This window comes from Varanus komodoensis, unplaced genomic scaffold (assembly GCF_004798865.1).
Source record: "Varanus komodoensis strain SLA01 unplaced genomic scaffold, ASM479886v1 scaffold4, whole genome shotgun sequence".
Taxonomy (NCBI): domain Eukaryota; kingdom Metazoa; phylum Chordata; class Lepidosauria; order Squamata; family Varanidae; genus Varanus; species Varanus komodoensis.
The window spans coordinates 37624167-37649715 of record NW_025335941.1 but is presented as its reverse complement, the minus strand read 5'-3'; the positions used below and the strand labels follow the sequence as shown (position 1 = coordinate 37649715).

Here is a 25549-nt window from a genome sequence, read left to right as displayed (position 1 = left end):
ATAGATTTTAAAGGGAATATAAATGTTTTTGTGTCTGAATGCATACAATATATACAATACATTCACACATATATTGCCAGCTGATGGTGTGAATGGAGGGGCTGGGCTATGCAGGAAGGAGCAAGTTGATTTTCTTTGTCTCTCCTTGAGTTCCATGGGACAGGCTGCAGTCAAGGACCCAAGGGGCAAAGATTGACTGTTCCTCAACAAATGGCTGGCATTTCCTCCTATGGGGTGTGGGGGAAGTAAAGTGCTACTCTCTGCCATAGTTGCTGTGTTGTCTCACTTTTATTCTTGGGGAACCATGGGGTGGAGAGGCAGTAGGATACTGGGCTGTTCTCATCATCCTCATCCCATCAGAGTGCTTGGTGTTTTATGAGTAATAGAGGAAAGGGAAATATCCAGAAGCTAATGTTCATTTTAGTTATACTGGTTGCTTTGTCATACAAAAATTTGCATGCATATAGTAAATGTTTAAAATGAGGGATGCCTGGGTTAGAATTTGATCTATGAAACATTACACTTATATTCCTCCCCCCTCCCCCCCCACACTCTTTCAGGTAGAACAGTGCTTGAAGCGTTTCAAAATAATGAATTTGGAGAAGGCAATCCAAGATCTTGTTCAGGCGGGCCCAGTGTAAGTAACATTAGTCAGAACGTTTCACCATGTTTGTGTGAACCTTTTGCTTACATCTTCAGCTTTTCTGAGTTGCTGGTTATAGTGCTTTAGCTAACTTTGATCCTATTGGAATCCCTGAAACTTAAGGCAACTAAAACTCAACAGTTTTTCATCAAAATGTCTCTTTTCTAGTCTGAGGCAGTGGAAGCCTTCACACTATGTTGAACTTTTCAACGAAGAATGAAGTGATTTATCTGATTCAAAATCTTGCTTAAATGAAAATCAGCCAACAGAGAGTACTATATTATTTTGTCCATTAACCTTTTATTGTCTTATGTGATTAACAAAAAATCAACAACCATTCATATAATATTTACTTTGTACCCAAGGCAGTTTACAGTATGATGCAGTAGTTAGAGTTTTGAACAGAAACTCAAAAGACCCAGTTCTAGTTCCCACTTTGCCACTGACTCTCAGCCTAACCTAAGTAATGGGATTGTTGTTATGCTGAAATAGGTGAAGAGCATGTGCACCTCCATGAAGGAAAGGCAGCATATAAAACAATTTTAAAAATACTGAAATACTTCTAAATAGCAAACAAACAAACAAAAATATCCCTTCAGTAACCTCTGTCAAGCCAGCTGATCTTTTTAGGCATCAGTTGCCTGGTCTTGAGCCTCTCTTCTTTTCCTTTCCAGGGACCAGCATACACAGTCTTTAATAGCAGGGAAGTTGCAAGATTTTAAACTGTTCTGAAGGAATATCAAATCCAAAATCAGACTCTTAAGGCAAACTTGAGTTAACAGATAATGGAATACTTCATTTTTTATTACAGGAACAGTTCAAGGCAATAAATTCTGCTTGTAATTTTGCTGCTAGGCATTCTGCCATCCAGGACATACCAGTATTAAATGTGGTAGGATGCCAAAACATAGGCGCATACTCTTTTTTCTTTTGATTTATTTTAAATAGGAAACATAACTCTGAAAACGCTGAAGAATGCTTGGTTCCCAGCCAACCTGTAATAGAAGTGGTACTGGTGAAGATACTGGGTGGCTGCAAACTTGTGCTGCGTTTACTTGAATGTTGTTGTACAGGATTTCTGTATCCTTTCAGAACAAAGAGTTTGAAATATAATATGGTGCTTCATGGAGTTCCAATAGAGAGATACAGAATCATAGGAGATATTCTGAAGGCTTATTAAGGAAGATAGCTTTGATGACAAGTCTTGTATAGTTACCAAGTATAGTATCCCAATGTATGTCAGTTTTCTGCTTCATAAGTTAGCTGAAATAATACATATTTTTATTTTTGTGTTCTTAAAGTAGCATAGAATTCTCAATAGAAACATGCCCATTACATGCTGGCTTGGGCTGATGAGAGCTGAAGCCCAAAATGTAATAAGGGCACCAGACTGGGAAAGACTGAAATGGGTGTTTAATATGGGTTTCTAAGCCGTGGACATTTGTTGTTTAGACTTAATTGACTTGCTCCTCAGTTTGTCTGTTAAACATCTGTGTTTACAGGAGTACATACTATTGAATACTCTGGTTGTGGGATTGCTGAGCCGATTATGGTATGTATACCTGTAAAACATTTTTATTGTTGTATTATTTTCTTGCTATTTTAATGCCAGGATTTCATATGTGAGAAGACTAGTTAGTTCATATTGCAAGAGATTAAGGTAATTATTATTTGAGGAAATAAATTTGAGGAGGTTTTAGCAGAGAAGCAAACAGCTCTTGGAAAAGTATTTGTTACACAATATCTAATCTTCCATCTTTTCTATTGTCTTAGGATTCTTTTTAAAGGTGTATTGAAAAGCCTTGGCTCGTTATATAAAAGTCTGTTTGAATTGCTTCAGGAGGTTTCAAATATGCAGCCAAGGCCTTATATTGAAGGATTTGCTTTTCCTTCTGTAATAAATGAATTTCTGGGAGCCCCTTATTCAGAGATTAAGAAGAAAATGCCTAAAGCACTTGTAATGAAAAAGGCTGGAACTGGATGGTTGAATAGATTGTTCTCAGGAAGCAAACCTGGATCATTGAGTACAGCAGTTCCTAAAAGAGTCATGAAGAAGATGAGACGTGCCCAGAACAATACCGATATCGGAAAGCCAGTTCTGGTCAACAGAACTAACCTAGGTAACTTGGGTGAAATGAGGGGCAGATTGTGGGAAACCAAGCTTTGTCTCTTTGGGCTCAGCTGTTTGCCTACCTTCTCATGTGGGGATATGGGAGGTGCATACAGATCTTTTCTCCTAGTCTTTCTGCCAGTATGCATTAGACAAGGGGTGAAGGGAGGAAGGGAGCATTTCATCATCCAACATGCTTACTGTCAGGCACCCTGGACATTACAGATTATTTAGAAATAACTGGTAGCCATATTGCAGTAGAATATTACATATTTTCCAGATACTTATCCCAGATAAAGTGAATTTAAGAAGAGATGCTTTGATCTCAGGATGGTTTTGTTCCAAATAACTGTGCATAGGTCTGTAGACAAGCTTGCTTTTCCTATTTGTAAAATGTCTGGTATTTTTTTTTTCTAGATCTTGAAAAGGAGTTTGATATCAAGACCTTGTGTAGACACCCTAGCCCTGCAATGCAGGAGGTTTGTTATATTTTGTTTTCGTGCACCTTGAAGTTACTGGCTTGGATCCAGAGTTTGCCTTCTGCAAATGGAAGGGCTCTTTCTGACCATAGCTAAGGCTTTTTATCCAGCAGATGGTGGAATGAAGGCGAAAGCAGTTTTTGTCCATTTCTCCTGCAGCCTCCCAATCCTAATTTTTGGAAACTTTCTGGAACCATGTGGAATATCATGCTTAGGGCTGTGTAGGAAGATGAACGCATCAGAAATGCTTCACTCACCTCCCTGTCCTGAGCAGAACTCTCAGCAGGAGCAAACTCTGGATTCAGTACATGATGTTTCTGTGTTTTATGTGTCTGATCAGAAAATACTGCTGTGGCATTAATCTTTATTCATAATGGCATATGTTCAGATTTACGTGCCTCTTCCAATGATCACAGAAAGGAAATAATCTACACAGGCATATTTCCCTTGCTGGTTGTGTGCTGAGGGAGTTTAGCATAGATACTGTTAACTAGTATGGGTTACATTGTCATATGAACCTAGTTAACTGCCATGTTAACAAACCACCCTAGAACTTTACAGTCATCCATGGGTTGACCACCCATGTATTCTCTGTTTCTAGAGTCCTTCTAACCAAGGATGCTACAAATTAATCTTTAAGAACTTGAGACTTCTATGCTGAAGACAAATTTTACCTTGTTGGTGTTTTCCAATACAAATTTCCTTGCTTTTTGTTTAATTTCAGAATACTAAATCTAGAGAAAATCCTTCTGGATCAAAAAGGACACCCAAATCTCTTTCTTCCAAATCACTGAAAGCTCAGCATCTTAGATCATTTGTGCCTAAACTTCAAGAAGCAAGCTCCTTTAGAGAACTATCTGACACACTCAAAACAACCATTCTCTGGTGCAAAAGCAACAGACTTGGATCAGAGGCCTTTTTCTTGGGAATGAAACTTTTGAAAAGTAAGAGGCTACAGCATGTAGAAGCCCAAGGTTGCAGGTCTGTATACTATTATCACTGTTAACTTTTGTCATTTCTATATTGCCCAATAACTGAAGCTTTATGGGCAGTTCACAACAATTCTTACACATAGGTTCAATACTTAAAATGGTCTGACAGCAAAAATACAATAAAATGCAGCATAAAATTCCAATATACATAATTTAAAACTGTTTAAACAACTAAAACTTCAATAAAACTAGCCCTTTTTAAAGCCTGGCACCCTGGGCATAGAAGGTAGTGGTTGTTCTGGGCCTGTTTTCCAAGGTCATGGTTTCATCGGCTTTTTGGGTGAGGATAGTGATAGCTGAGAAATGGGGAGTGTAGGAACAGAGAGTACAGAGGAGCATGGGGTTGTCTGAAGGCCATTGCCTCCAGGTATGCAGTCAGACCATGAGCAGAGACAGTGTTTGGTACAGGGATGGGACAAAGGAGAGGAGGAAGATGAGCTCTCCAGTCCCTGATCACATGATGCAGGACAGAAGACTGCCCTAGAGGGCTGGCGTAGATTTTAGAGGCTGGCCCTACTCCAGCGAGACCATCCCAGAGGGGTGGAGACCAGTGTTCCTGAAAAGGAGGGCTTTTGGAAATAGTTACTAGCTTGGGTTCAACAAATCACTCTGTTCATGCTTAGAGGCTAGTCCTCCAGTGGCTGTCGCTGTAAATTGGTAATAACGAGCAATTTTGCAAAGACTGTCGTTTTGGGAGTTGGAAATGAAAAAGGAGAAAACAGTCTCCCAACGGTCTTAAACACAAACCAAGAAGGTGACAATGCTGGTGCCACAGTGGCCCTTGGTGGGAAGATCATGCCATAATTAGGAAGCCACCACTGATAAGGTTGCGCTCTTGGGTCATATTGGCTGGAGCTAATAGGAGTTGGAGTTCAGTAACACCTGCAGAGGTACTAGATTGGAGAAGCCTGATTTATTTATATACTAATTAAGCATGTGACCAGTTGGTAACTGGAGACATTATTTTATTTGGGGAACAGGTCTCTACTGCTGGTCAGAGGATCAATGGAATGGGGGCGGGTGCACTTGATGCCTTGTGGAAGGAACATCCTGGCAAAAGGAAAACTGACATAGTTTTATTCATTGGTGAAGGTGTAGCTGCTTGAAAATTTTAGATACTTTATAAGTACTAAATAAGTTTTACTATGTTTGAGTTGTGTTCATTTTTCCTAAGGGAGAAGTTAGGAAGAATACTTGATCTGGATGTCAAAAACAAAAAGTGTGAAGGACGAAAAGACAAGAGGCTTGGGGTTAAGCCTCATTTGCAATTTATTTCTAATTTTTGGAATAGAGAAGGCTTTTGCAGGCTTACTAGTACCATATTGTGCAAAAGAGCTTTGGTTACATGGAGAACTTTACTTGATTAAAAATAATTGTTCTGACAAAGCAATTGTTTTGGTGTTGTAGTGAAAGCAGGGATGCAGAATTGGCCAGTGGTACCCCTCAATCCAGCCTCCTGGGTTTGTGTGGAAGGTTAAGTGCCAAGCTCTGCCCTCTGGGGGAATCCCTGTGGAAAGCAAACCTTTGCTGCTGCTTCTGATCTTAAACTGGAGGTTATGGGGATGCAAAGTGTCCTTTTCTCTGTGTTGGGAGAAGGCATAGTTGTGTGCTTCTAACAAGAAGGAAAAATGGTATCTTGATTCTTTAATGTAGCCTGAACCTGACATCACATCTTTTGGCTGGTGGGGAGAAATTTGACCTCACACCCCTACATTTCTTGACCCATGTGTCAGAGTGTTAATTAGGGACTAGGGAAACCTAGGTTCAAGTGTCCAAGGAGATCACAGGGTGATAGACACACTGCTTAACCTACCAGACATGGTTGTTGTGAGGATAAAATAAAGAGGATCATATTGGCTGGCTTGGGCTCCTTGGAGGAAAAGGCAGACTACACTTGCAACCAATAAATGCTAAATGTTCCTTTTCCCTTACAGTTTGCGTAGGAAACTTGGCTGTGTGAAAGCTACCCTCTGTAAATACCTTCAACTCACAAGTTGCAAATGGAGACCAAGTCAAATACTTCGAGTTCAGTCCCATCTACGAAGGCGAATCAAACTTTCAAAGAAGCGAAGATGTAATTTAAAGAGATCCTTATTTTGCATCCCACCACCCGAGACAGACACTCTTCTCCTTGAGAACAGCCTTTCATGTTCCCTTGGTCAGTGGTCTAACGATTCATCTCAGGTGTGGACTACTGAAAACAGTCATTCTAATGAAACTGTTGAAGAACAAGCCCGTGGTAATGCTTCTCACCTTGTGAAGGAAAGAAGCCTGTCCCATAGACAGAAAGGTGCTACAGAAAATAGTGATGATATTGATGATATTTTTAAAGTAATAGGTCTCTAATGCTTCATTCCATTAAATTGTGTTTATTTACTAAATTTCTATTATACAAGGGGAATGTGGGGCAGGTACCTACTGTACAGCAAAATTTCAGTGTGCTTTTACAAAATGTTCTTACGGTGTTTTGAAAAGATATTTTAATTATCTTCTAATACTATTTGCTAGGCAAATACAAAGTATAAGTTGAACACACCAAGGCCAGACCACTTTCCATTCTGCTTCATTTTCTCCTGTCCTAATAGTAAACCTCTTACTTGAGTGTAGAGATTTACATAGCCAGAGTAGCATCATCTCTATCCAAGAGGGAGGTTTTGGTAGGATTCAGAAGTCCTAGCAAGCAGGAATATAGTAACCTGGCTGTGGAAGGAAAGGAAAAGTTGGCAAGGTGAGGGAACTGGACAGACTATCTGGGAAATGAGGATCATTGGAATTCTGAACAAGAGCCTTTTGCATTGGAGCATAATGCTACAACCTTCACTACCTTTAGTTTTTTTTTTTTCTTATAGTCTAGTAATATTTTGTGAAGTATGGTAAATGTTTGAAATAGAAATGAAACTATGCTAGCCAAGGTCAGTATTGGACAGTTTAACTACCTCTGCTTGTACATCTCAGAAAGCAGGCAGAAGGGGGAACCAGGTCATGGAACTGCTGCAGTTTTTTGGGGGGGGGGTGGGAGGGAAGGTATACTGGGGAAGCATCAATGGTTCTGTAAAGCCTCTGGCCTTGTGAGATTTGTTGTGGTGTCCCTTAAGAATGGGTGTCACAGTACATAACCAGCTGTTCCATAAACCAGGAGGCTTCTGGTATGGCTGCTGAGTTTAAGAATCAGCGTTGAGCCCAACTACAACCATAACTAGCTTCAAGAGGTGTTATGTTTCTTGCAAAAAAATATAAAATGTACCAGTACACCCAATATTGCTGCAACTCCCAAGTTATGTTCACAGCAGTTATTCCTACATTAGGCAATATTGCATTTACTTTACAATAGTGGCAACACCAAAACAGGTTGGAACCTGTCACACATCACTTTCACCACTGTATTTTTAAGAAAAAATGCACAAATATTGTTTGCTTTATTGGTGACGCCTCCAAGAAACAAGTGCTACCTGTAACCAGTCATTTCACTGAATTGCAGGTAGTGTTGAACCAGGTTGGTGTTTGAGCCCTATTCAGTGCAGACTTCCTCTCATTATTGCTTCTAGATATAAAGAAACTAGCTAACTTGACTCCTTATATGTACATGCAGTGGGAAATCGCAGTAATGGGCTGTTGTGTATCAAATATATGAATTTCTCACAACATTGTTACATGGCTTTTTCCAATACATGGTTCAAATTATTGTAGGGAACTTGACCCATGAAACAGTTCTCTTGGTCAAGCAACTGCTCAAAAAAGTTCAAGAAGATGCATAAGTAATGCTTAAACTGTATTTTATTTTAAAACAAGCAGAGGCAATATAAGATGCAGCGGCCAACTGAAGTCTTTCTGTAGATCATCACTGCAGAAGCAGCATAGTTTGGCAAAATGTATTGAGCAAAGAGTTCAAGTTCCTTATGTATTCACATGTTTGTCCAGTATGCTCCTTCAAAAACAAATTCAAACAAATATAAAGAAAACTTATATAAAATGTTTTATAGATGGTATCTGTCGCTAAATCGATTAGCTGAGATGTTTCCAAATATGTCAAACAGATGTTGGAAATGTAAACATAAATTGGGTACTTTTTATCATATGTAGTAGACTTGCGACAATGTGAAAAAATACTGGATTAAAATACATAAATGGCTCGAGGAAATGTTACAAAAACCCCTAGCTTTTAAACCTGAAGTTTTTTTATTAGGCATCATACCGGAAGACAGTAGCAAACAAGAAATTTGATGTTGCATGTCATCACCACGGCAAGGATTGTATTCGCTCAGCACTGGAAAAGTGAGGAACTACCCACCGATGAACTGATTTTAAAAAAGATTTTGGACTGTGCAGAAATGGATAGATTGACTTTATCACTGAAGGAGAAAGAAGATACTGACTTCTATCAAACTTGGGACTCTTTTTATTATTGGCTAGAGAAACGGGACCTGGCTTAGATTTAAATATGTTTTTAAGCTATCATAAATGGATTTAAATATGACTATGGAATGTTAAAAAATATGAGTGGGGGGGGCTGACCCAGTACATCTGATGTATTTGATGATTGATGTTTTTAGTGTTAGTTTAAAATTTTAATAAAAATCTATTATAAACAAATTCAAACAAATGGAGCAATTATGAATTGCTCCCATTTTTATTGAAAATCAAGCTCCTCATAAAAACAAATACAAATATTAAGCATACAAGGAACTTGTTCGTTACAACATAGTTCAGCAAAACAGGGTATAGATTAACAGTACTGAAACCTTAATAGCAGGTTTCTTGGCATAGAAGGGGATCATTGTTGGGGTGGATTGAAGGGAGAACTAGAACCTCTTGACAGCTGCTAAGAAACTAAACAGGGAAAAAAGATGAAACAGCCAAATAATACAAACCCAGAGAACAGAACTCTTAAATTTGTGAATTAAAAAACCTTAAGGTTATAACTTACAATAGGAAATACATTAGGGCCATTGAGTACATTTTAATATATGCCACTGAAGAAAAATACAAACAAAAACAGAATTCCCTGTCAAAAAATTATCTCAAGCAAATTCTACAGAAATCAAAACTTGACTTTCCTAAAAGAGTTTTCTCTTTACCCTAGAGCTATGCATACCAATATGCTTCCCATCACTCACAGACTCTGAAAGTAACCACAGGGCAGCACTGCATCATCATCTAAAGAGGAAAATAACCACCATTGTTAAAGGTACACATGTGTATCTACCCTCTCAAACAACAGTGATTTGCAGTCCAATTAGTAAATACTGGACACACCATAAAAATGCTTCTATGCATTTGGGTGCACCTGTACCCACTAAGATGAAGTTTTGTACCACTGCTACTTGAGAGGGCAGTTGTGAATGCACCTGGTGCTCTCCATGTTTCAGATACACTGCAACTGATTAGGGCCTAAAATGTCCCAAAACAATACTGACAAAATGTTCTAATGCTGAATCCAAAGTGGAAAGCCTGACTTGACACACAAAAAAACCAAGTAATGTGCTTCTTGTTTGGTATTCTGGTTAGCTATATGTTTCAAACCAAAAGAGGCACCACTGACTTAAAAATTGTCATAAATTGCAGATGGATTTGAGTATTCCCTCCCTTCTAAATTTATTTGTTAAATACAGTGTTGCATTTTTAAAGTAGGAATCAAGTGACATCTGCACAAGGTACTTTGAGGCCATACTATCCAGAAGAATAGATATATTTCCTGACTTTCAGGGAAAGGGCAAAATAAAAAAATCAGTTTGTCTTCCTGCATGTGCCATTTACCTGCATTTCAAAAGGCCTCAAGAACCATAGTTTGCTTCATCAAATGCCTTCCTTGCCCGTTTCAGTTCTTCATTCATTGTTAACAAGTCTTTTACACGAGCAAACTTCCGTGGATCTTTACGGATCAAGAAGACAATATCTTCAACCTGTACTCGACCTTGCCGTCCAATAGACATTGCTTTGTGAGTCTAACAGGGAAAAAATCAATTTGACTCAAGGCAGAACAAAAATGTTAATAATCATTCCTTTTTATATATGATATTTCTAACACAGGTCAGGATAAGAAGAACTATAATAGTAAGTTATTATTCATGCTGGCTCTGCTTAGGCAAAGTGTCTGATCAATTTGCCCCTCCTCCTCAGAAGTTCACTCCTGTCAGTATCTGGAGGGCATAGGCCTGTGAAAGTTTTGAAGTGTAAGCATATCGCAGAACTTACCATTTCTGTGATGAATTCTATGACTAGGTCTTCAAGAATATCAACTGATTCTGTATAAGGGTTCTGGTCATCTCCAAATCCATACATCATACATCTCACTGTGTAATAATTAAAAAACAACTTTAGTGGGATAAGAATTGCAAGCACTCTGGAAGATTCACGAGCTGTTCACTGACAGTCTTGTAACTGTCACTAAGCAGTGGCATTCTCCCAAACTCTTCAAGCAAGCAGAGTCCTGCAGTTATGCAAGCTTTTAGACTAATTTTAAGAAATATTCAGATAAATATTCTTCATTTGGAAAGTACATATTAGGATCCTTAAGCTGAAACAACATCAAACACATCAGCCTCCAATAACCATAAGTATATACTTAATAACACAATTAGTTTTAGTGGAACCTTTATGCCAGCTATTGCAAAAAGAATGTGTTACTCTATTGCAGGCTTCCCCAGCCTTGTGCCTTCCTGACATGTTTGGAGGACAACACCCAGAATTCCCAATGGCCCTGCTGAATGGGAATTCTGGGAGTTGCAGTCCAAATGCCTGTGAAGGCACAAGGGTGGGGAAAGCTGCTCTAGTGGAAGCTATCTGCCTGATTCTAGAGCCTAAATGAACAGAGACCAGAAGAAGGTCTTTTCCTTCAAGTTACACTTGTGGAAACTCGTGCTGCTATGATCATCTAAACTTCAGTGTGCATGAGCATTATCTACCCTGGAGTATTAAATGACATTTCCTTGAAAATACCAAGTCTTTGAAGAGATGGTATTTTACAATAAAACTGTAGTATTTAGAACACAACTGAAGGGCATCAAGGGTTGTAGCCACACTTATGCTTAGAGCAGACATGCTGAAATCAAAGTAACTTAAGGTAGTCTTGACATAATTATCCCATTAATTTCAATAATCCTCATTAGAGAAGACCCGTTGAAATCAATGAGGCAAATGCCCCCTAGCTGGTCATCAATGATAGAAGAGGAGGATCCCCTTCCCTTCCCCAAGTCCCCAGTAATTTCTGAGGGCCTGCAGAGACAGCCAAAACTTCTTCTGACTAGTTGTGGAACCTCTAGGAAATCATAACAGGTGTGGACCCAACATTCTCCTAGAATACAGTATTTCTTGCTCCACCTACAAGACGGGAGCCCTCAAGGAAATGTGTGCACCTGCACCACCACAGAAGCACTGGAATACAGGATTGGCCCATCCAGCTCAGTACTGCCTACACTACATGGACTGGCAAGGGCTTTCTAGAATGTCATACTGGAGCCTTTCCCAGCATTATGTAGAGATACCAGTGAATGAACTTGGAACCTTTCAGAATATAGGAAGCTCACTTACACTGAGGCCATTGGCACCCCTAGCCCAAGAGAACTGACACTAACTGGAAGCAGCTTATCAGGGTTTCAGGCAGGATTCTTTCCTGTACATTCTGGGGAAAGCACAGGACCTTCTGCATCGAAGACAGCTACGGATCAACTCCAAGCAATGGCACCACTATGTAGTGTTAGACCCTGGATTTAATGGTCTTATGGGAAGCTCCTTAGATGACCATATGCCTTACTTCGGTAGGGAAGGACACAACATTTGTCTCCTTCCTGCCTCTTTTGCAACTGCATCTACATTCCTGATGTTACAACAGCAAAACCATTTGCCAAATAGTTAAAACAACAACTCTAAAGTGTAGAACAGCACATGATCAAACATCATAGTACTATGGTGTCTGCTGAGGATATGTTTATTTAAACATTTTTTCCTCACCAGCTATGTTTCTATTGGTATAACCTAACTTTAAATATTTTTATATTTAAACACGTGTATTTATATATGTTTGTATACAAACAAATTATATGTTGACCATTTTCCCCTACTGTTCACCACACTGATAATTTCTTTTTATCGTCAAAAAGGTTTAAAAATATAAAAAATCACTACAATAGAGTTTGCTTCTACTTCCATCCTCATTGTACTTTCTAAGTGATCATTCCATGGTCCCTTGAAGTGAAGAGCCATGGACTTTGGCTTTAAGGTCCACCCCTAGCTATAATACTGACATAAACTTACATTCTTTGGAAAACAGCCTCTTCCTTTTGCCCTGTCCACCATCTGGTCCTCCTCCAGCTTCTTCAGTATCTTCTTCAAACTAAAGGAAAACAAAAGCCATATAAGCATGAAAGAGGAATGCAAAGCAAGACTGAACTAAGCAGTGAAGTGGCCTTTACTGATACTGTACTATCAAATTATTTGGAGTGGTTAAAACAAAAAAAGATAGCAAATACTTCCAAAGAGCATCAAAATGGCAAATGTGTTTCAACTTAAAGTGGCATACAGTAGGGCTTTATTTATCCATCCATCCCCCCACCCCAACTTCACATAAACACTAATGAAGCTACAGCAGGCAATGAATGACCAAGGATGGTAATCTTGGTGAAAACATCAACACAGTATACAGCTCAGTGATGTGGATTTTCCAGATATGCTCCTACACAAATTAACATATGGTCATTTTCACTGGAAAAAAAATCAGTTTGTTTTGGAATGTCCAGCTTGTAGTGGAAAATCAAAGTGGGATCTTATCTTGCATGTTTGTTTTTGTTTTATTCAGTAGACAAGTTTTTAAAATGCTCCATGTTAAGAGGTTAATCCTTTGTCCCAATAGTAGTTGACCTGAACTATTTGAAGAAAAACAATTAAACCACACTTTATGTAGAATTATTTGGTGGAATACTTGGAATGAAAACTGTTGGCACACTAAGAAAGCATCTTCATTCCTCTAGATGTTGTCTGAACAGCTGAAGGGGAATTGTTTAGATTCCCTTTCTGAGGTTGGAGACAAAGCTTTGACCTTGGAAGGGGAGTTTGAGATATATTCTCCCGTCACAGCCGGCTGTCTTTTTGAGATTGTTAAAACTGACTTTGGAGAGGAGGACAGGTGGGTATTCTGGTGTTTGTGGAGAAGAAATTGGTGAGGCTAGGGTATGATTTATCCTGCCTCCTTTTCTCCTCTTCCAGTGCACTCCAGCGAGAAAGAAGGAAAGCCTTTATAGGGAAAAATGCAGGATGGAATGGTGAATCTTGCTTCTATGGGCACAAATTGCTACTTAGATAGCCATTTAGTCAGGTTCAGTGAGCTACTTCTTAGATTAGCATATATTTAAGAAGGCAGGTATGACAAGACTGGAATATTCTAAACACTCCTAAACTTGCCATACTCCTTATAATCCAAATGATTGGTAGAGGGAGAAATAAGACAATCCCTTCATTCCTACAATGAGTGCAATTGTATGGATGCACAACATAGTCTGGGAGGCTGCAGGATATGTTGGAGTCCCAGCTCTGATCTGGAGGGCTCTCCTGTGACTGTCACAGCCAGTGCAGCTCTTCCTGTGCAGACTGGGCTGGGAATATAGACATCTTCAGGTCTTGCATAGGGGGCGGAGGTCAGAGAGGAATGAACAAAGCACTGCCATCTTCTGGAAAATCCTGTTGATGTCTCAGGATGCTTCCTCACAAGGAGGGAGAAAACATTTAGACAGCCATAATCAGACGTCTAAATGTTTTGGAGGGCAAGGGAAATGCAGAAGTCACTCTAGCCTCTGCACTCCCCCTGCCTTCCTTGGGATGCCCATAACCTTCTAAATTTAGCTTAAGGGCAGTCACAATGCATGGCAGCCCTTAACATAATTTCTACCCTTCCTCTACAAACTCCAGGGCATCCTATTCTCATCCCTGCCCCCTACTGTGTTCCTCCTCAGATGGGCTTAATTTGACTTAGGGCTCAGCTCTGGACCTGTTTTGAAAGCCTAGTATCAGACCTTCAATGAAACTTATAAAGACTAAATATGCCAAAGAACTGCTCTATCACCACTATTTGCAGAGCTAATAATTGGCATTCAAACCCTATGTGTGGTACCCATTATGGACTTTATATTGCAAGCAAGGAAGGAGCGTCTATTTTGCAAGCAGGAAGGGCCACTTGTAGCTTTCCAGATATTTTGGCCTACACCTCTCATCCCTTACCATTGGAAAAGTAGCTGCACGCCAAAGTGCCACAAACTGCCCACCCTTCCTATAAAACATCATGCACATTCACAGGACTATATAAATAATAACGATAGAAAGGAGAGCAGGGTATGTCTTTAAAGAGTAATCCAAATTATAAATGAATACAGAATTACAGTCAGTCTCGACAGACGTTAGCTTGCTCCCCAACCCGTTCTTCCCCTCCAGCACCCAAACCTGGGCGCTCCGAGGACAGAGAGTATCTCCTCCAGCATCCCAAAGGGCGCTTGAAAGCGGGGAGGAGCAGCCTTTTGCTTGCCGCGCCCGGCAGCTGCAACACGCGGCTCCCTACGGCGGCCCCGGCCCTCCTCACTAGCCGACCTCCGGATTCACTCACAGGCGGGTCCTCCTCTTCGTCTGCCATGATCACGAGAGCAGCGGCGGCGACCACCGGCTTCCCAGCTCCACAACTCCCGCCGGATACGGACACTTCTTCCGCCAGGCAGCCTCATACAACGCCATTGGTCGACAGAAAATACTCAAGCGCATGCTCCCACAAGACAGGTGAAGCTGATTTTGCCCTTACTGCCCTTTTCCAGTTTCCCATTGCTTGATCACGTAGGAAAAGAGGAAGACCCACGAACCGTTGAGCATGCGCTGTAGGATCATCTGAAATACTCTTTTGCCCTCAGTTTTCAAATGGATTACCTTTGAACACCCCCTTGCTTAATTTGGCGCCCTACAGTTGCCGGGGTGGTGGCACCTGGAGTTGTGATTTATCACGTCTGGAGAGCACCAGGTTGGGGAAGCCCGCTTTTATTCAATCAAAAATCACTGGGGAACCAGCAGTTAGAGTGTTGGACTGGGACTGAGGAGGGCAGAGTTCTAGACCTCGCTCAGCTCGCGAGGTGAACTTTGGGCGAGCCACGGACTCTCGGTCTAATCTATTTTGTGATGATAAAATAGAGAGGGTCACAGGCACCTCCTTGGAAGAAAAGGCAGGTAAAAACAAGTGGGGCAAAAGCAAACAAGGATCCTACGAGATAAAGCTAAAGCACATTAACAGCCACCCCCTGGTCAATTCCAAGGAACGTTGAAAATCTAATGTTGTGGCCACTTAAGGATGAACAGATGCACTGTGTTACTAAGAACTGCTCTCACTTGATGTCAATAAATACTGTTTACCTTTGCTGGCTGATAAGCAGTAACTTTAAAGGAGCTCAAATGAGCTGTTGTTACTTTTGGAAACTGATGATACTTTAGAACTATCACTTCCTGTTTGATTCCTTCCTGCTCAATCCACAAAGTTGTAAACAAGCCCCTAAACAGTCTTGTGGCACAAGGACTAACACACTGGTACCATAAGCCTGTTAGCAATTAAGAGTCCCAATGATCTAACTGCATAGGTCTATTACAGCCACCACACTGAAGTTAAGCACACTGTTAAGTCTCTCTGATACTTTCCTCATTTGTAAACCAAACCTCTAAAAGGCTGTCTTAGCATTTTCTGGCATTTACAGGTATGGAGAAGAAGCATGAAATAATCTCACGGACATAGCAGCCTCTGCCATGTATTCTCTGTTAGGATTTAAACAGGCATTCAATATATGAATCAACCTAGAACACAACTTCTGTGGATAATAATACCAAAGTAAGGAAAATTTTTAAAAAAAAACAGAATTTTAAAAAGAGCTACAGAAATCCAGCTTTAAAAAAAAAAAAAATAACCAAGCAGCTAAAAACAGTGTGGGCCATTTAGAACACAGCCTCAAATTACAGTTTCAGAGCATGGGCAGGAATATATTGCAAGAAGTGGCCCTGTGTATGTTGTGACTTCAAGCTGTGAGAGACTTTGTATACTAACACAAGCAACTTGAAGTGGACCAGTAAATGAACTGGAAGCTGGTATAGGTGGTGCAAAAACTGGCAAAATATGTTCATAACCACAATACTGGCTAGTACCCTAGCTGCCATATTTTGTAATAACTGAAGTTTCTTTAAGGACAGTCCAGCATACAGACAGTGCAATGACCCATCCAGAAGCTTAACAGGACTTGGAACACTGAGGTCTGAGTGTCACTATCTAGGTAGGATTGCGGCTGCTGTACCAACCTAAACCAGCAAATCAGCTCCATTCCATGGAAGACAACTGTGCCTCTAGTGGTTTGAATTTGAAATGGAGGAAGGTTTGGGCCAAGCTACTTTCTCCAAATGCATCCTTTGTCAGCATTTGCTTTATTTTACATTAAAGGCTTTTCCTCACATACTGCAATGTGTGTTAGCACACCTATGTATTGATGGTGCTGGGAGAATAAGTGGGCAGCTTGAAGGTTTTTACAACTTAGACCATATAACGTGTGAGGAACTGAAGCCACACAGATGCTTAAACAATTATAGCTATCAATTGCCAAGTGGTGCTTGCACCTCAAGGTTAAGCCAACTCTGCAGTCATCCTTCCACAGATACAGCCTCTGTTGTTATTTAAGTGTATGTATCTAAAAATATGGGCTGGAAAGGAACATTTACTGTTCTTGAAACTGTTGTAGCTCAGAGCCAATCAAAACACATGCACTGTAACATAACACTAAAACTGAAGCTGTTTAATTCATTGAATTAGCATTTATTGCATCCAAATTATTTAGAAAAAACTAAAGAAGTATGCAAAGCAAGAAATACTTTATCTCTTTAAGCAGAAGAACAATTTACAACATGGAGATCAGCTGTGATGATTCTGAGCTTGAAATATCATCCAGTGGTTACGGTAAGATATCCAGTAACATGTGCTATAAAGCATCTAAGAACATGGATTCCAGAATAATACAAAGAACTGGGGAAACAAAGACAGAAATGGGAGGAGGGTTAGCATGAAGAAAACGTAATTATTGTATTTGCCCATTATGCTGACAGTCGCTACATCTGCTTACAACCCTTTCTTAACACCCCTTTTAAGGTTTTACCTGACAGGAAAAAGTTGAGGAAAGCACCCTTGTGTTTTATTCTTTATGAAGTCCTGAATCTGTAGCACGTTTTTTGCCATCACACCTTTTGGTGCTTTGTCAATTTTGGTTAATACAATCTGCAAAAAAAAAAAAAAAAATGGGGGAATATCTGTGGTATTTATCAAACATTTATACCATTTTCACATTTGTCAATCCATAAAGCAGGGATATATTATTTCTCAGAATGTCACATATTGGATGAAGTAATGGAAGTATTCAAATACAGGGCAAGAATAAAGTTCTCCATTTCTTGTTAATTCTGTTCAGTTTTACTCAGGTGAATGTTTAGGTTATGGTGGAGAAAGAAGGTAGATGTCAAAGTTAGGCAAGTCATTTGGGATTGTAGGATTTCTCTGATACATTTTGTTTTATATTTTTATATTTATTTCTGCAAATATATTGACCAAAACATTACATTAATTGAAAGCTAGAATCACCAGTATTATAACAGAAATCAAATACTACATGTTGGAAAAGGAAATCAGTACAGCCTTTGGATGTCAATGGTAGCATAAGAGAAGCACATGATATCTTTTGGTATTGAAATAGTTACTTATTTAATGTGCATTTATCTTACCAAACATGATCTTCTAGACAAGTCTGATTGTTTCCAAATTGTCATTTTTCATACCATTACTAAAGTGGCCTTAGAAAAAAGTGGGCATAAGACCCTTAAGTCTTCAATTGAAATTAAAAGGAGAAAGATGTTCACCTATAACTGGATCATGTTTATGCTTTCTAATTCTTGCTATATACCCTTTAGCCAAGTAGTTCAATATGCTGAACATTTTACTTTTTGTATTTTTAAACAAAGACAATTAAATAAGTATTTAATATTTATTTGCTTCTTTGTTGTTACTGGTTTCATTTTCCATTCTTTATTGTTATTGGTTGTATACTTTGTTGTTATTGATCATGATGGTAAAATTGTTCCTGGCTTTATCTTATTGTAACATTGAGTTTTGTGTTATATGCTAACAGTTTGCAAACCATGCAGAGAACTGACTGGCTATAGGCATAGTATAGAAATGTTTAAAATAAATAAAACTCACAACATAAGGGATCCCAAATTCTTCCAACATATTAACAGCAATGTTGTCCATTTCTTGAATCCCTTTTACACCATCCACTAATAAGAATGTTTGTTTCAAACTAATGAAAATAGAAACATAAGAACAGAAAAACAGACACAGCTGAATTAACTGGCAAGAGAATGTGTCTTCATTTCCTAATCTTAAATTTAGCTCAAGAGTTTATATTACTAATCATTCTACCATACATTATATAGGTATGTTACAAAATCTTCCTGACACTTACCAGCATGACAAAGATGACCATGTTACTCTGTTATAAACAACCTAATTACGGGGGAATGTGGTCGTATAGGTCAATGCATCCTATAAAGAATGCTGAAAGATTATCTGTAAAAAGCATCTACAAATAGCTGGTAAAAATTTAAATAGATGTTGCATCTATCAACTACTTCATGAATCCTAGCACACGAATCCTGTGAGATATTTCACTGATCTACTGAAATATTGCTCAATCTTGAGGGAAAGGACTTAACTTAAACTGCAACGTACGTCTGACGCTGATATAAGTAAGGCTCCACCATCTCTGCAAAATCTTTGGGTGCTTTGTAACCATAGCCTGGCATATCCACCAAAGTAAAGAATGTTCCCACTTGGAAGAAATTCATTTTCTTAGTATGACCCTGGAGAAAAAAATCAAGAGGTTGGAGGCAGGTGAGTATCTGAAGATCATGAGATTAGTGGCCCCTCTTAAGTACATTTTTTAATGAACAGGCAGTAAACATAACATTGCTGAGAACCAAGATTTTGATAGAAAGGTGGCACTTTCTATAATTTAAAGGTTAACCATGGGGGAGGGTGTTGGGGCGTGTTTTTTTTTTACTGTTCACTCTGAAATGTCAAACCTCAGCACTTTCTGATTCCATTTTTTTGTCTGACACCTGCTTTTGGAGGAGTTGTAATTCAGATTATTTGTGACACAGGCAGAGCTATTCTGTGGGCCCACACAATGCCTTGAAGGCCACAGAATCATTTCAGTACTCAGTTCTGAGATCCTAAAAAGCTCTGACACTGAATCTGGGGACCTGTACTTGCATCTGTCTCTCGCCGCTCATGGGTGGCATGGAGTGAATTCAAAAGGGAAGAAATATGGGAGGGGCATTCCAGGGGGTGGGGTGGGAACTCGTGCTCCTAGAATATGACATATCCTGGTGAGGCCTCAGCCTCCTTCCCTTCCTCTCCAAAGTGCTAGATGGCCCCAGTTAGATGGTCAAAACCAACCGTCTAGCAGTTTTGGAGAGCAGGAGAAATTCAGCAGTGAGCTTAGTCTCTGTGCTCCTGCGCTCTAATTTCCAAGTATGGAGGGTTATGGGCACTATGATCTAACTGTGCTTATAACTTGTATATTTTTATTCATAAAAGCATACTGTGTGTTTCAGGACAAATTCCAGACATTTATCTTTGATATCCTAAACATGAAATTATGTCAGATAGCTTTCCTATTCTTTCAGATTTAGTATTAGACCTAACTCAATCTGGAAAAGTGCCCTGAATGGGTTAAGTGTGAGTATGTAAAGAAACTGTATGTACCCAATGTAAAAGTTACTTATGGTCATATGTTATGTTTTTGAACAGTGACTGAAGGGTAGCAGTGCTTGAGAAATGTGCAACAGACTTGAATGAGCTTAAAATTTGAGCAATCTGGCCCACAGATGCTATAGCAGCCACATTATTCTGCCGAACATATATTCCCATAGCACTGTTTTTTTGCTTCCCATAATTTAATGCAAATTTAGTTGTAGGAAAAAAACCAGAAAATGCATATTGTTGCTTTCCTCTTCCCTCCCCATTTCTTTTTTACTATGTTTATGAGATTGTGAGTTTGTAGACAAGAAATGTCTAATATTGTAATGTCTGGACAGTTCTTTGAAAATGTTGCTACATTATAAGTTTTTGTTGTTGTTAGTTTCCTAGTATTCCCTAAGCTAAATTGTTTGTATCAGCTAACAACAATTTATACTAAACAAAGCAGAATAGAATTAACTTTCAGTTTGCCTCTATTAATTTTTAAGTACTTGCAAACTGTCTAGAGACTCAACTGGCTAAGGGAATGGTATGGAAATGTTTTAAATAAATAAAAATACAAACAAAATTTAATAAGTTTTTAAATGGCACTTACCGGAGTTTTTGAAACTTTGACTTCAACATTGGGGGCCAATGAAAACAAGGCTTTTATTAAGGAGGATTTTCCAACATTACTTTGTCCTATAAAGCAAACCTAAGAAAGGAAGTTACAATTACTTAACATTTCAGTTGCTTACCCAAATGAAAAGGTGCAAGCCTTCACTCTCTGTTGTCACTCTAACCTCTACACAGTCTGACTGTACAAGATGGACCCAGGTCCAGCAATTAATACATGTCTTGAGAGCTTATGGAATTCCTGCTGGAATTCCTTTCTCTGTACCATTATACAACTCCCAAAGTCTGCAAAATGTCATAACTAACAGGCCCTCTGTGCCTTTTGGAAATGAAGAGCTTTCAGATGTTGTATGGAATTTCCAGTAACAAACAGGCAAGTTGACTGAAACCTCCCTTAGAAGAATAAGATATATTTCAACTTTTTATCATTTTGATAGGTTTCATGAATTTGCAACGTCTGTAACACAACATTGGAGGACTTGAAACTCTGAAGTTAAATTCTGCTTTGTGAATGAATTATGAGCACTGTATAACACTGCATGCATTTACTCAAAGAGTCTAATTTACAGATCAGCTTTAAACACCAAAGGATTGCAGCTTTACATCCCAGTTCTGAAATTTCATGGGCTAATGTCCACCAGTAAATTCCACAAATACCAATGGTGCTTATTTTCCTACGTCCTTTGATTTTGACTTCCTAAGACTTTGACCTTAGAGTGCCCTCCTCCCACTCCTGCAGCCAATGCAAAGAGAACCATGCCAGCTGTAGCCCTAAGGTCAGAAGAGAAGAGGGAGGAAAGGCTCTGCTGGCTTACAAAGTTTTCTAGCAGTATCTCACAGTTTCTCCCTCTTGCACCAGTGCTGAACACTTATATGGCTGAAATCAGTCATCTAATTGCTTTGCATGAATCAAAGAATGTGACGATAACCTTTGCCACCACCCTTTTCTGCCCGATATAGACTGCCTGGCAGGAAGGATTACAGGCAGTCTCATTGGAGTGCATCATAAATTCAATATGTTTCAAAGTCTCACAGTTCCCTTGACATTACAAACAATGTATTGTTGGCAATATGTGGCCTTCCTTCCTCATAAACACCCCAAATGCCAAGAGCTGCTTTTAGGAAAAACTGCCCTTTTATGAAGCTCACCTCTGGCTGTGACTGTTGTGGAACATGATCCATCCTGACAGCAGAAGTGAAATAATCAATGAGATGTGTGCGTGATGGAATGAACAACCTCTCTGCCCTGCTGATGTCTTCATGGCTAGGAGAGAACATTCGAAAGCACAAAGTATCCACATCAGGGGCTATAAACCTTGCCAGATCTTCAAGAGGGAATGTGATTCCAGTAAACTGCTTTTTTTCTAACTGTAGAACTTCTGAAAATGAAGCGTATTTGATCGGGGTTCTGCTTTTTGTCACAAGATGTCTACACTGTGGACAACTAATTACTGGAACTGTCCTTGATTTTGGTAACCGGAACATCTTTGCCCATGTTTTTTCAAAGGCTAGGTAATTTTTAAACAGACAATTCAATACCTTCATTCTTTACTTTTTAAAAATAAGATCTTCAGTTTAGGGTTTTCTTTTTCAGAGTGCTGATTAAAAGAAAAAAGAGGAAAAGGTTATGAAGGTTAGTGCAGCAACTATTAAGAAAAGCCATCACAAATGCATCCCTCATCGCATTCAAATACTGCTTTGTATCAAGGCTTTCAGTATCTATGCCAAACAGAACATTGTGCAAGCCTATATCTTGTCTACTGTAAACTAAGCCCCACTCAAAAGTAAGCCCCGCTATTCATGGGGTTGTACTCTCCGCTAAGCGCATATATAAGATCGCAGTTTAGCGAATGGGGGCAGGTGAGACATAATATGGGAGAGAGCAAGGAACAACGTTAACAGCTTCACCAACGGAGAAGCGGCATCACTAGAAAAGTCAGGAATAATTATTTCTTTTCAGCCTCAGACCCACAAATCTGCAAGTTTCCAAGCCAGAAAAGGCAATAAGCAAACGGAGAAAGGAGCCCGCAGTGCCACCCGACCGCGGAGACGCGAACTCGCGTGAGTCCGCCCCGAGGCTTCGGCGAATGGGGCGGCATAGAAGCTTCCTAAATAAATTAAATAAATAAACAAACTCGAAAGTGCGATCCCCGTGTCCTATCACAGCCGTAAGGCTAAATCAGTGGCTGTTAGACTCACACTCTTCTCGGCTTCGGAAATTCAAGGGAGACACTCTGCCTCTTTGACCCGGAATCTGAAGTATCGCTCTAGCGCTTTCTACTTCAAGAAGACCATAGAGATACAAAAAGAGTCAACCTCGAGCTCAGGTACCACTGCGACACTTAATGCAATGCGAAGGCAACGTGCAGAGCTGTCAAAAACTCCGTTTATGGATAATAACGGTGGGCTTATATCAATGACTACTTTTCCTGATGCTGCCTCCAGTATCAGAGGCCTGTCTCTCTGCTAGTCGCTGGGTGACAAAGGCGGGAGGACGCTGTTGCTGTCCCTACTCTATGAGCTTTTCTACGAAGGCTGTTACTGCACCTGAACGTCTTTTGTTTCTTTGCAGAACCGAGATCGTAGCACTAAGCAAGATGTATTTTCTTTCCTGCTTTTCTGCTACATAACTGCTGGGTGGCAGTGTGGTATAGTGGGAAAGCATAAATAGCAAGAGGAAGCTGTACTTTCTTTTGCTTTGATAATCAATTGTCACATTTTCCTTGTTATAAAAATGCCTGCTGAAAGCATTGACTGAACACAGAAGCAAAGTTGGAGGGTCACAATATCATTTAAAGAATGCATAAACAACCATGAGTAAGGGAATGTTCAGCACATGATAAAAGCTGCATGTAGAAAAGTAATCAGAGAACTTTCTTTCAGTGGAATAGGGGGCAGCCTCTACCAATTGATTTGCTATATTTACCATGGTTAATTTTACTATCGTTCTATTTCTTTATTAAACATGCAAAATGTGTGCGCATATTTTTTAAAAATTAAATCATTGCCTGTGTATGTGGAAATCAGCCTATCTCAGCATCAAGATAGCCACTTATCCTGGCCCATGCTAAATTTTTGCATGCTGGAAATGGGAACCTGCCATATTTCTAAACTGAAGGTTTCCAGAAAATCTTAAGTAATCCCAAATTTCCCTTCATCCCCTGCTCAGGGAGTGAATTGGGAGGGGTAGTAGATTATGCCTGTGTGAACACTGCCACACACACTCCCCCACTGCAGCAAACACCGCAGCTGAAGAGCAGCAAGAAAACAGGATGCTGTAGAGGAGGGTCATAGCTTTGTCTTCCAAAGCAAGAGATCAGGTTGGTGGGCAGCTGCCGCAGAGCCAAACAAAGCAACCTCATACACCTCTTTTATTCAGGGGTCCTTCCAGAGCAACAGACTGAAGGAGAGCCTGCCCACCTGCTCTCACTGGGGAAGTCTCCAAAACGAGAGATCAGAGGCACCAAACCCGGAATACCACACTTTGAAGGGGCCTTCTACAAACTATCACAGGTGGCCATGGAAGCTCCCCCTAGAGTCAGTGCAGGCAGGCCATCCCCAGGGGCACCTTACTACGTCACACAGACTGTTCATCTGACCTTGCATGCTGTGTGTGATTGGCAGCAGTGGTGGACATCTCCCTGCTTCAGATGGCAGGACATCTTTTCAGGGGCACTCCATCCTAATCTGGATGAGTTACAAAATTTCTGCTGGCTTTGGGTATCAAGAAAAAGCCAAAAAAATATGCACTGCATTCACACAATCAATATTTTCTATTTGAAAAGCTGCATCACAGAGCTTGTCTGCCTGTTTATCTTGTGCCACAGACGTTTGGAGCTGAACTGTAGTACAGGAAAGGGACTGGGGCTAAGACTCTGCCCTTAGGATCAGAAGAGGTGTCATTGAGAACACTAATCCAGACAACATGGTAGAAAAGCTCTGGCACTTTGTCCTAGTCCTCCCAATGTTGGGCCCCTTGACTTAGTATGAAACAGTGTCCCACAGGAGTAGTTGTATAACTAATTTTCAGTGCCTCTGCTCAATCCTCCTGGAACATGCACTCTTTAAATAAGGGACTGATTTGCTCCTGATCATGTGCCAAGAGCATTTCCTAGAACCAATGATGGTCATGGCAAAGATGACTTTGAAGCTCCGGTTTAGAGTTAGATTTACTGATTTCCCCTTAGATTTACTGATTTCCCCTTTTCAGTGTACCGAGCCTACAATCACCACCCATCCAGTGTTTGCAAGAACTAAACTCCACTCTGGTAGTTACTGTGGTTGCAAATCCTGATAAGGCAGGATTTTTGATCATGGAAATTCTGTAAGTATGTTGACCTGAACATGTTCACAAACCCCTTTTCAGATATTAACGCTCAGTGCACAAAGGTCTACACAGAAGCTGGGAACATGGGGACACGGCTTCCACACATGACTTCATTCCTTTATCTAATGTACCCCTTCCCCCCCCCCACACACAAGCAGGCACACATCCAAAGAGGGTTTATGTGTCTGGACTACTCAATATGGAGCATACAATCTGCCACTTTGCCAAGAAGAACCTGCTTCTTCCATTTTCAGGGAAAAATATAATGTCATTCGCAAAAGTTTTATTCTTCTGGGTTTTTTTTTCTCTATCTTTCCATATGTTCTGGTAAGTTCCATTATACAACACAAGGTGTGGCAGAGAGCAGAACTGCAAAATACTTGAGGCTTCCATAATGAATAATGGCATCCCCTAGGAAAACACTAGGTTTTCCTCACACTAAAACAGCAGCAGCAGCAGCAGCATGATGAAAATGGCTGGGAAACTCAGGAGAGGTCCTAGAAGATGATGGCCTGGGGAAAGGCTGCACAAATGTCCACGAGGGATCATAAGGGCAGATTGAAAGCCTCATGTAGAGAAGC

The 25549-nt window shown here is 40.0% G+C and overlaps 3 protein-coding genes across 13 annotated transcripts in view; 1 reads left to right on the top strand and 2 right to left on the bottom strand.

The window, feature by feature from the left end:
• NEPRO (nucleolus and neural progenitor protein) overlaps window positions 1-6759 on the top strand; it is a 29114-nt gene extending 22355 nt beyond the window's left edge. For all 6 annotated transcript variants that reach the window (XM_044441980.1, XM_044441978.1, XM_044441977.1 and 3 more), the window contains 7 exons: window positions 561-637; window positions 1592-1723; window positions 2118-2195; window positions 2417-2763; window positions 3171-3232; window positions 3957-4213; window positions 6159-6759. In XM_044441980.1, coding sequence (XP_044297915.1) covers window positions 561-637; window positions 1592-1723; window positions 2118-2195; window positions 2417-2763; window positions 3171-3232; window positions 3957-4213; window positions 6159-6570 — 1365 coding nt within the window. In that variant the 3' untranslated portion in view covers window positions 6571-6759. The remainder of the gene's footprint in view (window positions 1-560; window positions 638-1591; window positions 1724-2117; window positions 2196-2416; window positions 2764-3170; window positions 3233-3956; window positions 4214-6158) is intronic.
• On the bottom strand, window positions 924-15037 carry TAF13 (TATA-box binding protein associated factor 13). 4 transcript variants are annotated; one of them, XM_044441986.1, is made up of 5 exons: window positions 14810-15037; window positions 12475-12553; window positions 10417-10514; window positions 9979-10166; window positions 924-1371 (listed from the first exon to the last, which is right to left on the bottom strand). In XM_044441986.1, exons 1-4 carry the CDS (start codon window positions 14834-14836, stop codon window positions 9996-9998), a joined length of 375 nt encoding a protein of 124 aa, XP_044297921.1. In that variant the 5' UTR covers window positions 14837-15037; the 3' UTR covers window positions 924-1371; window positions 9979-9995. The 4 variants fall into 4 exon arrangements, with proteins under 4 accessions (XP_044297921.1, XP_044297918.1, XP_044297920.1 ...); XM_044441983.1 differs by lacking the exon at window positions 924-1371 and adding an exon at window positions 7981-8149 and having other exon boundaries at window positions 14810-15030; XM_044441985.1 differs by lacking the exon at window positions 924-1371 and adding an exon at window positions 8815-9051 and having other exon boundaries at window positions 14810-15035.
• Window positions 15038-16991: 1954 nt separating this feature from the next.
• Window positions 16992-22858, bottom strand: GTPBP8 (GTP binding protein 8 (putative)). 3 transcript variants are annotated; one of them, XM_044442124.1, is made up of 7 exons: window positions 22841-22858; window positions 21791-22239; window positions 20622-20720; window positions 18995-19125; window positions 18464-18563; window positions 17370-17488; window positions 16992-17239 (listed from the first exon to the last, which is right to left on the bottom strand). In XM_044442124.1, the coding sequence occupies exons 2-7, from the start codon at window positions 22184-22186 to the stop codon at window positions 17158-17160; spliced, it is 927 nt and encodes a 308-aa protein (XP_044298059.1). In that variant the 5' UTR covers window positions 22187-22239; window positions 22841-22858; the 3' UTR covers window positions 16992-17157. The 3 variants fall into 3 exon arrangements, with proteins under 3 accessions (XP_044298059.1, XP_044298060.1, XP_044298058.1); XM_044442125.1 differs by lacking the exon at window positions 22841-22858 and adding an exon at window positions 22777-22794; XM_044442123.1 differs by lacking the exon at window positions 22841-22858 and having other exon boundaries at window positions 21791-22750.
• Between the last annotated feature and the right edge of the window lie 2691 nt (window positions 22859-25549).

Bases quoted from the DNA above. Each gene is read 5' to 3' on its own strand.
- TAF13 (XM_044441986.1), bottom strand. From the start codon at position 14,836: ATGGCAGACGAAGAGGAGGACCCGCCT. The intron at 12,554-14,809 runs GTGAGTGAATCC...GTTTTCCTTTAG, and splicing joins ACGAAGAGGAGGACCCGCCT to TTTGAAGAAGATACTGAAGA. The intron at 10,515-12,474 runs GTAAGTTTATGT...ATTATTACACAG, and splicing joins GAGGCTGTTTTCCAAAGAAT to TGAGATGTATGATGTATGGA.
- GTPBP8 (XM_044442124.1), bottom strand. From the start codon at position 22,186: ATGAAGGTATTGAATTGTCTGTTTAAAAATTACCTAGCCTTTGAAAAA. The intron at 18,564-18,994 runs GTACGTTGCAGT...TATTTTCATTAG, and splicing joins TACTTATATCAGCGTCAGAC to TTTGAAACAAACATTCTTAT. The intron at 17,240-17,369 runs GTAAAACCTTAA...TTGTTTCCCCAG, and splicing joins CCTCAACTTTTTCCTGTCAG to TTCTTTGTATTATTCTGGAA.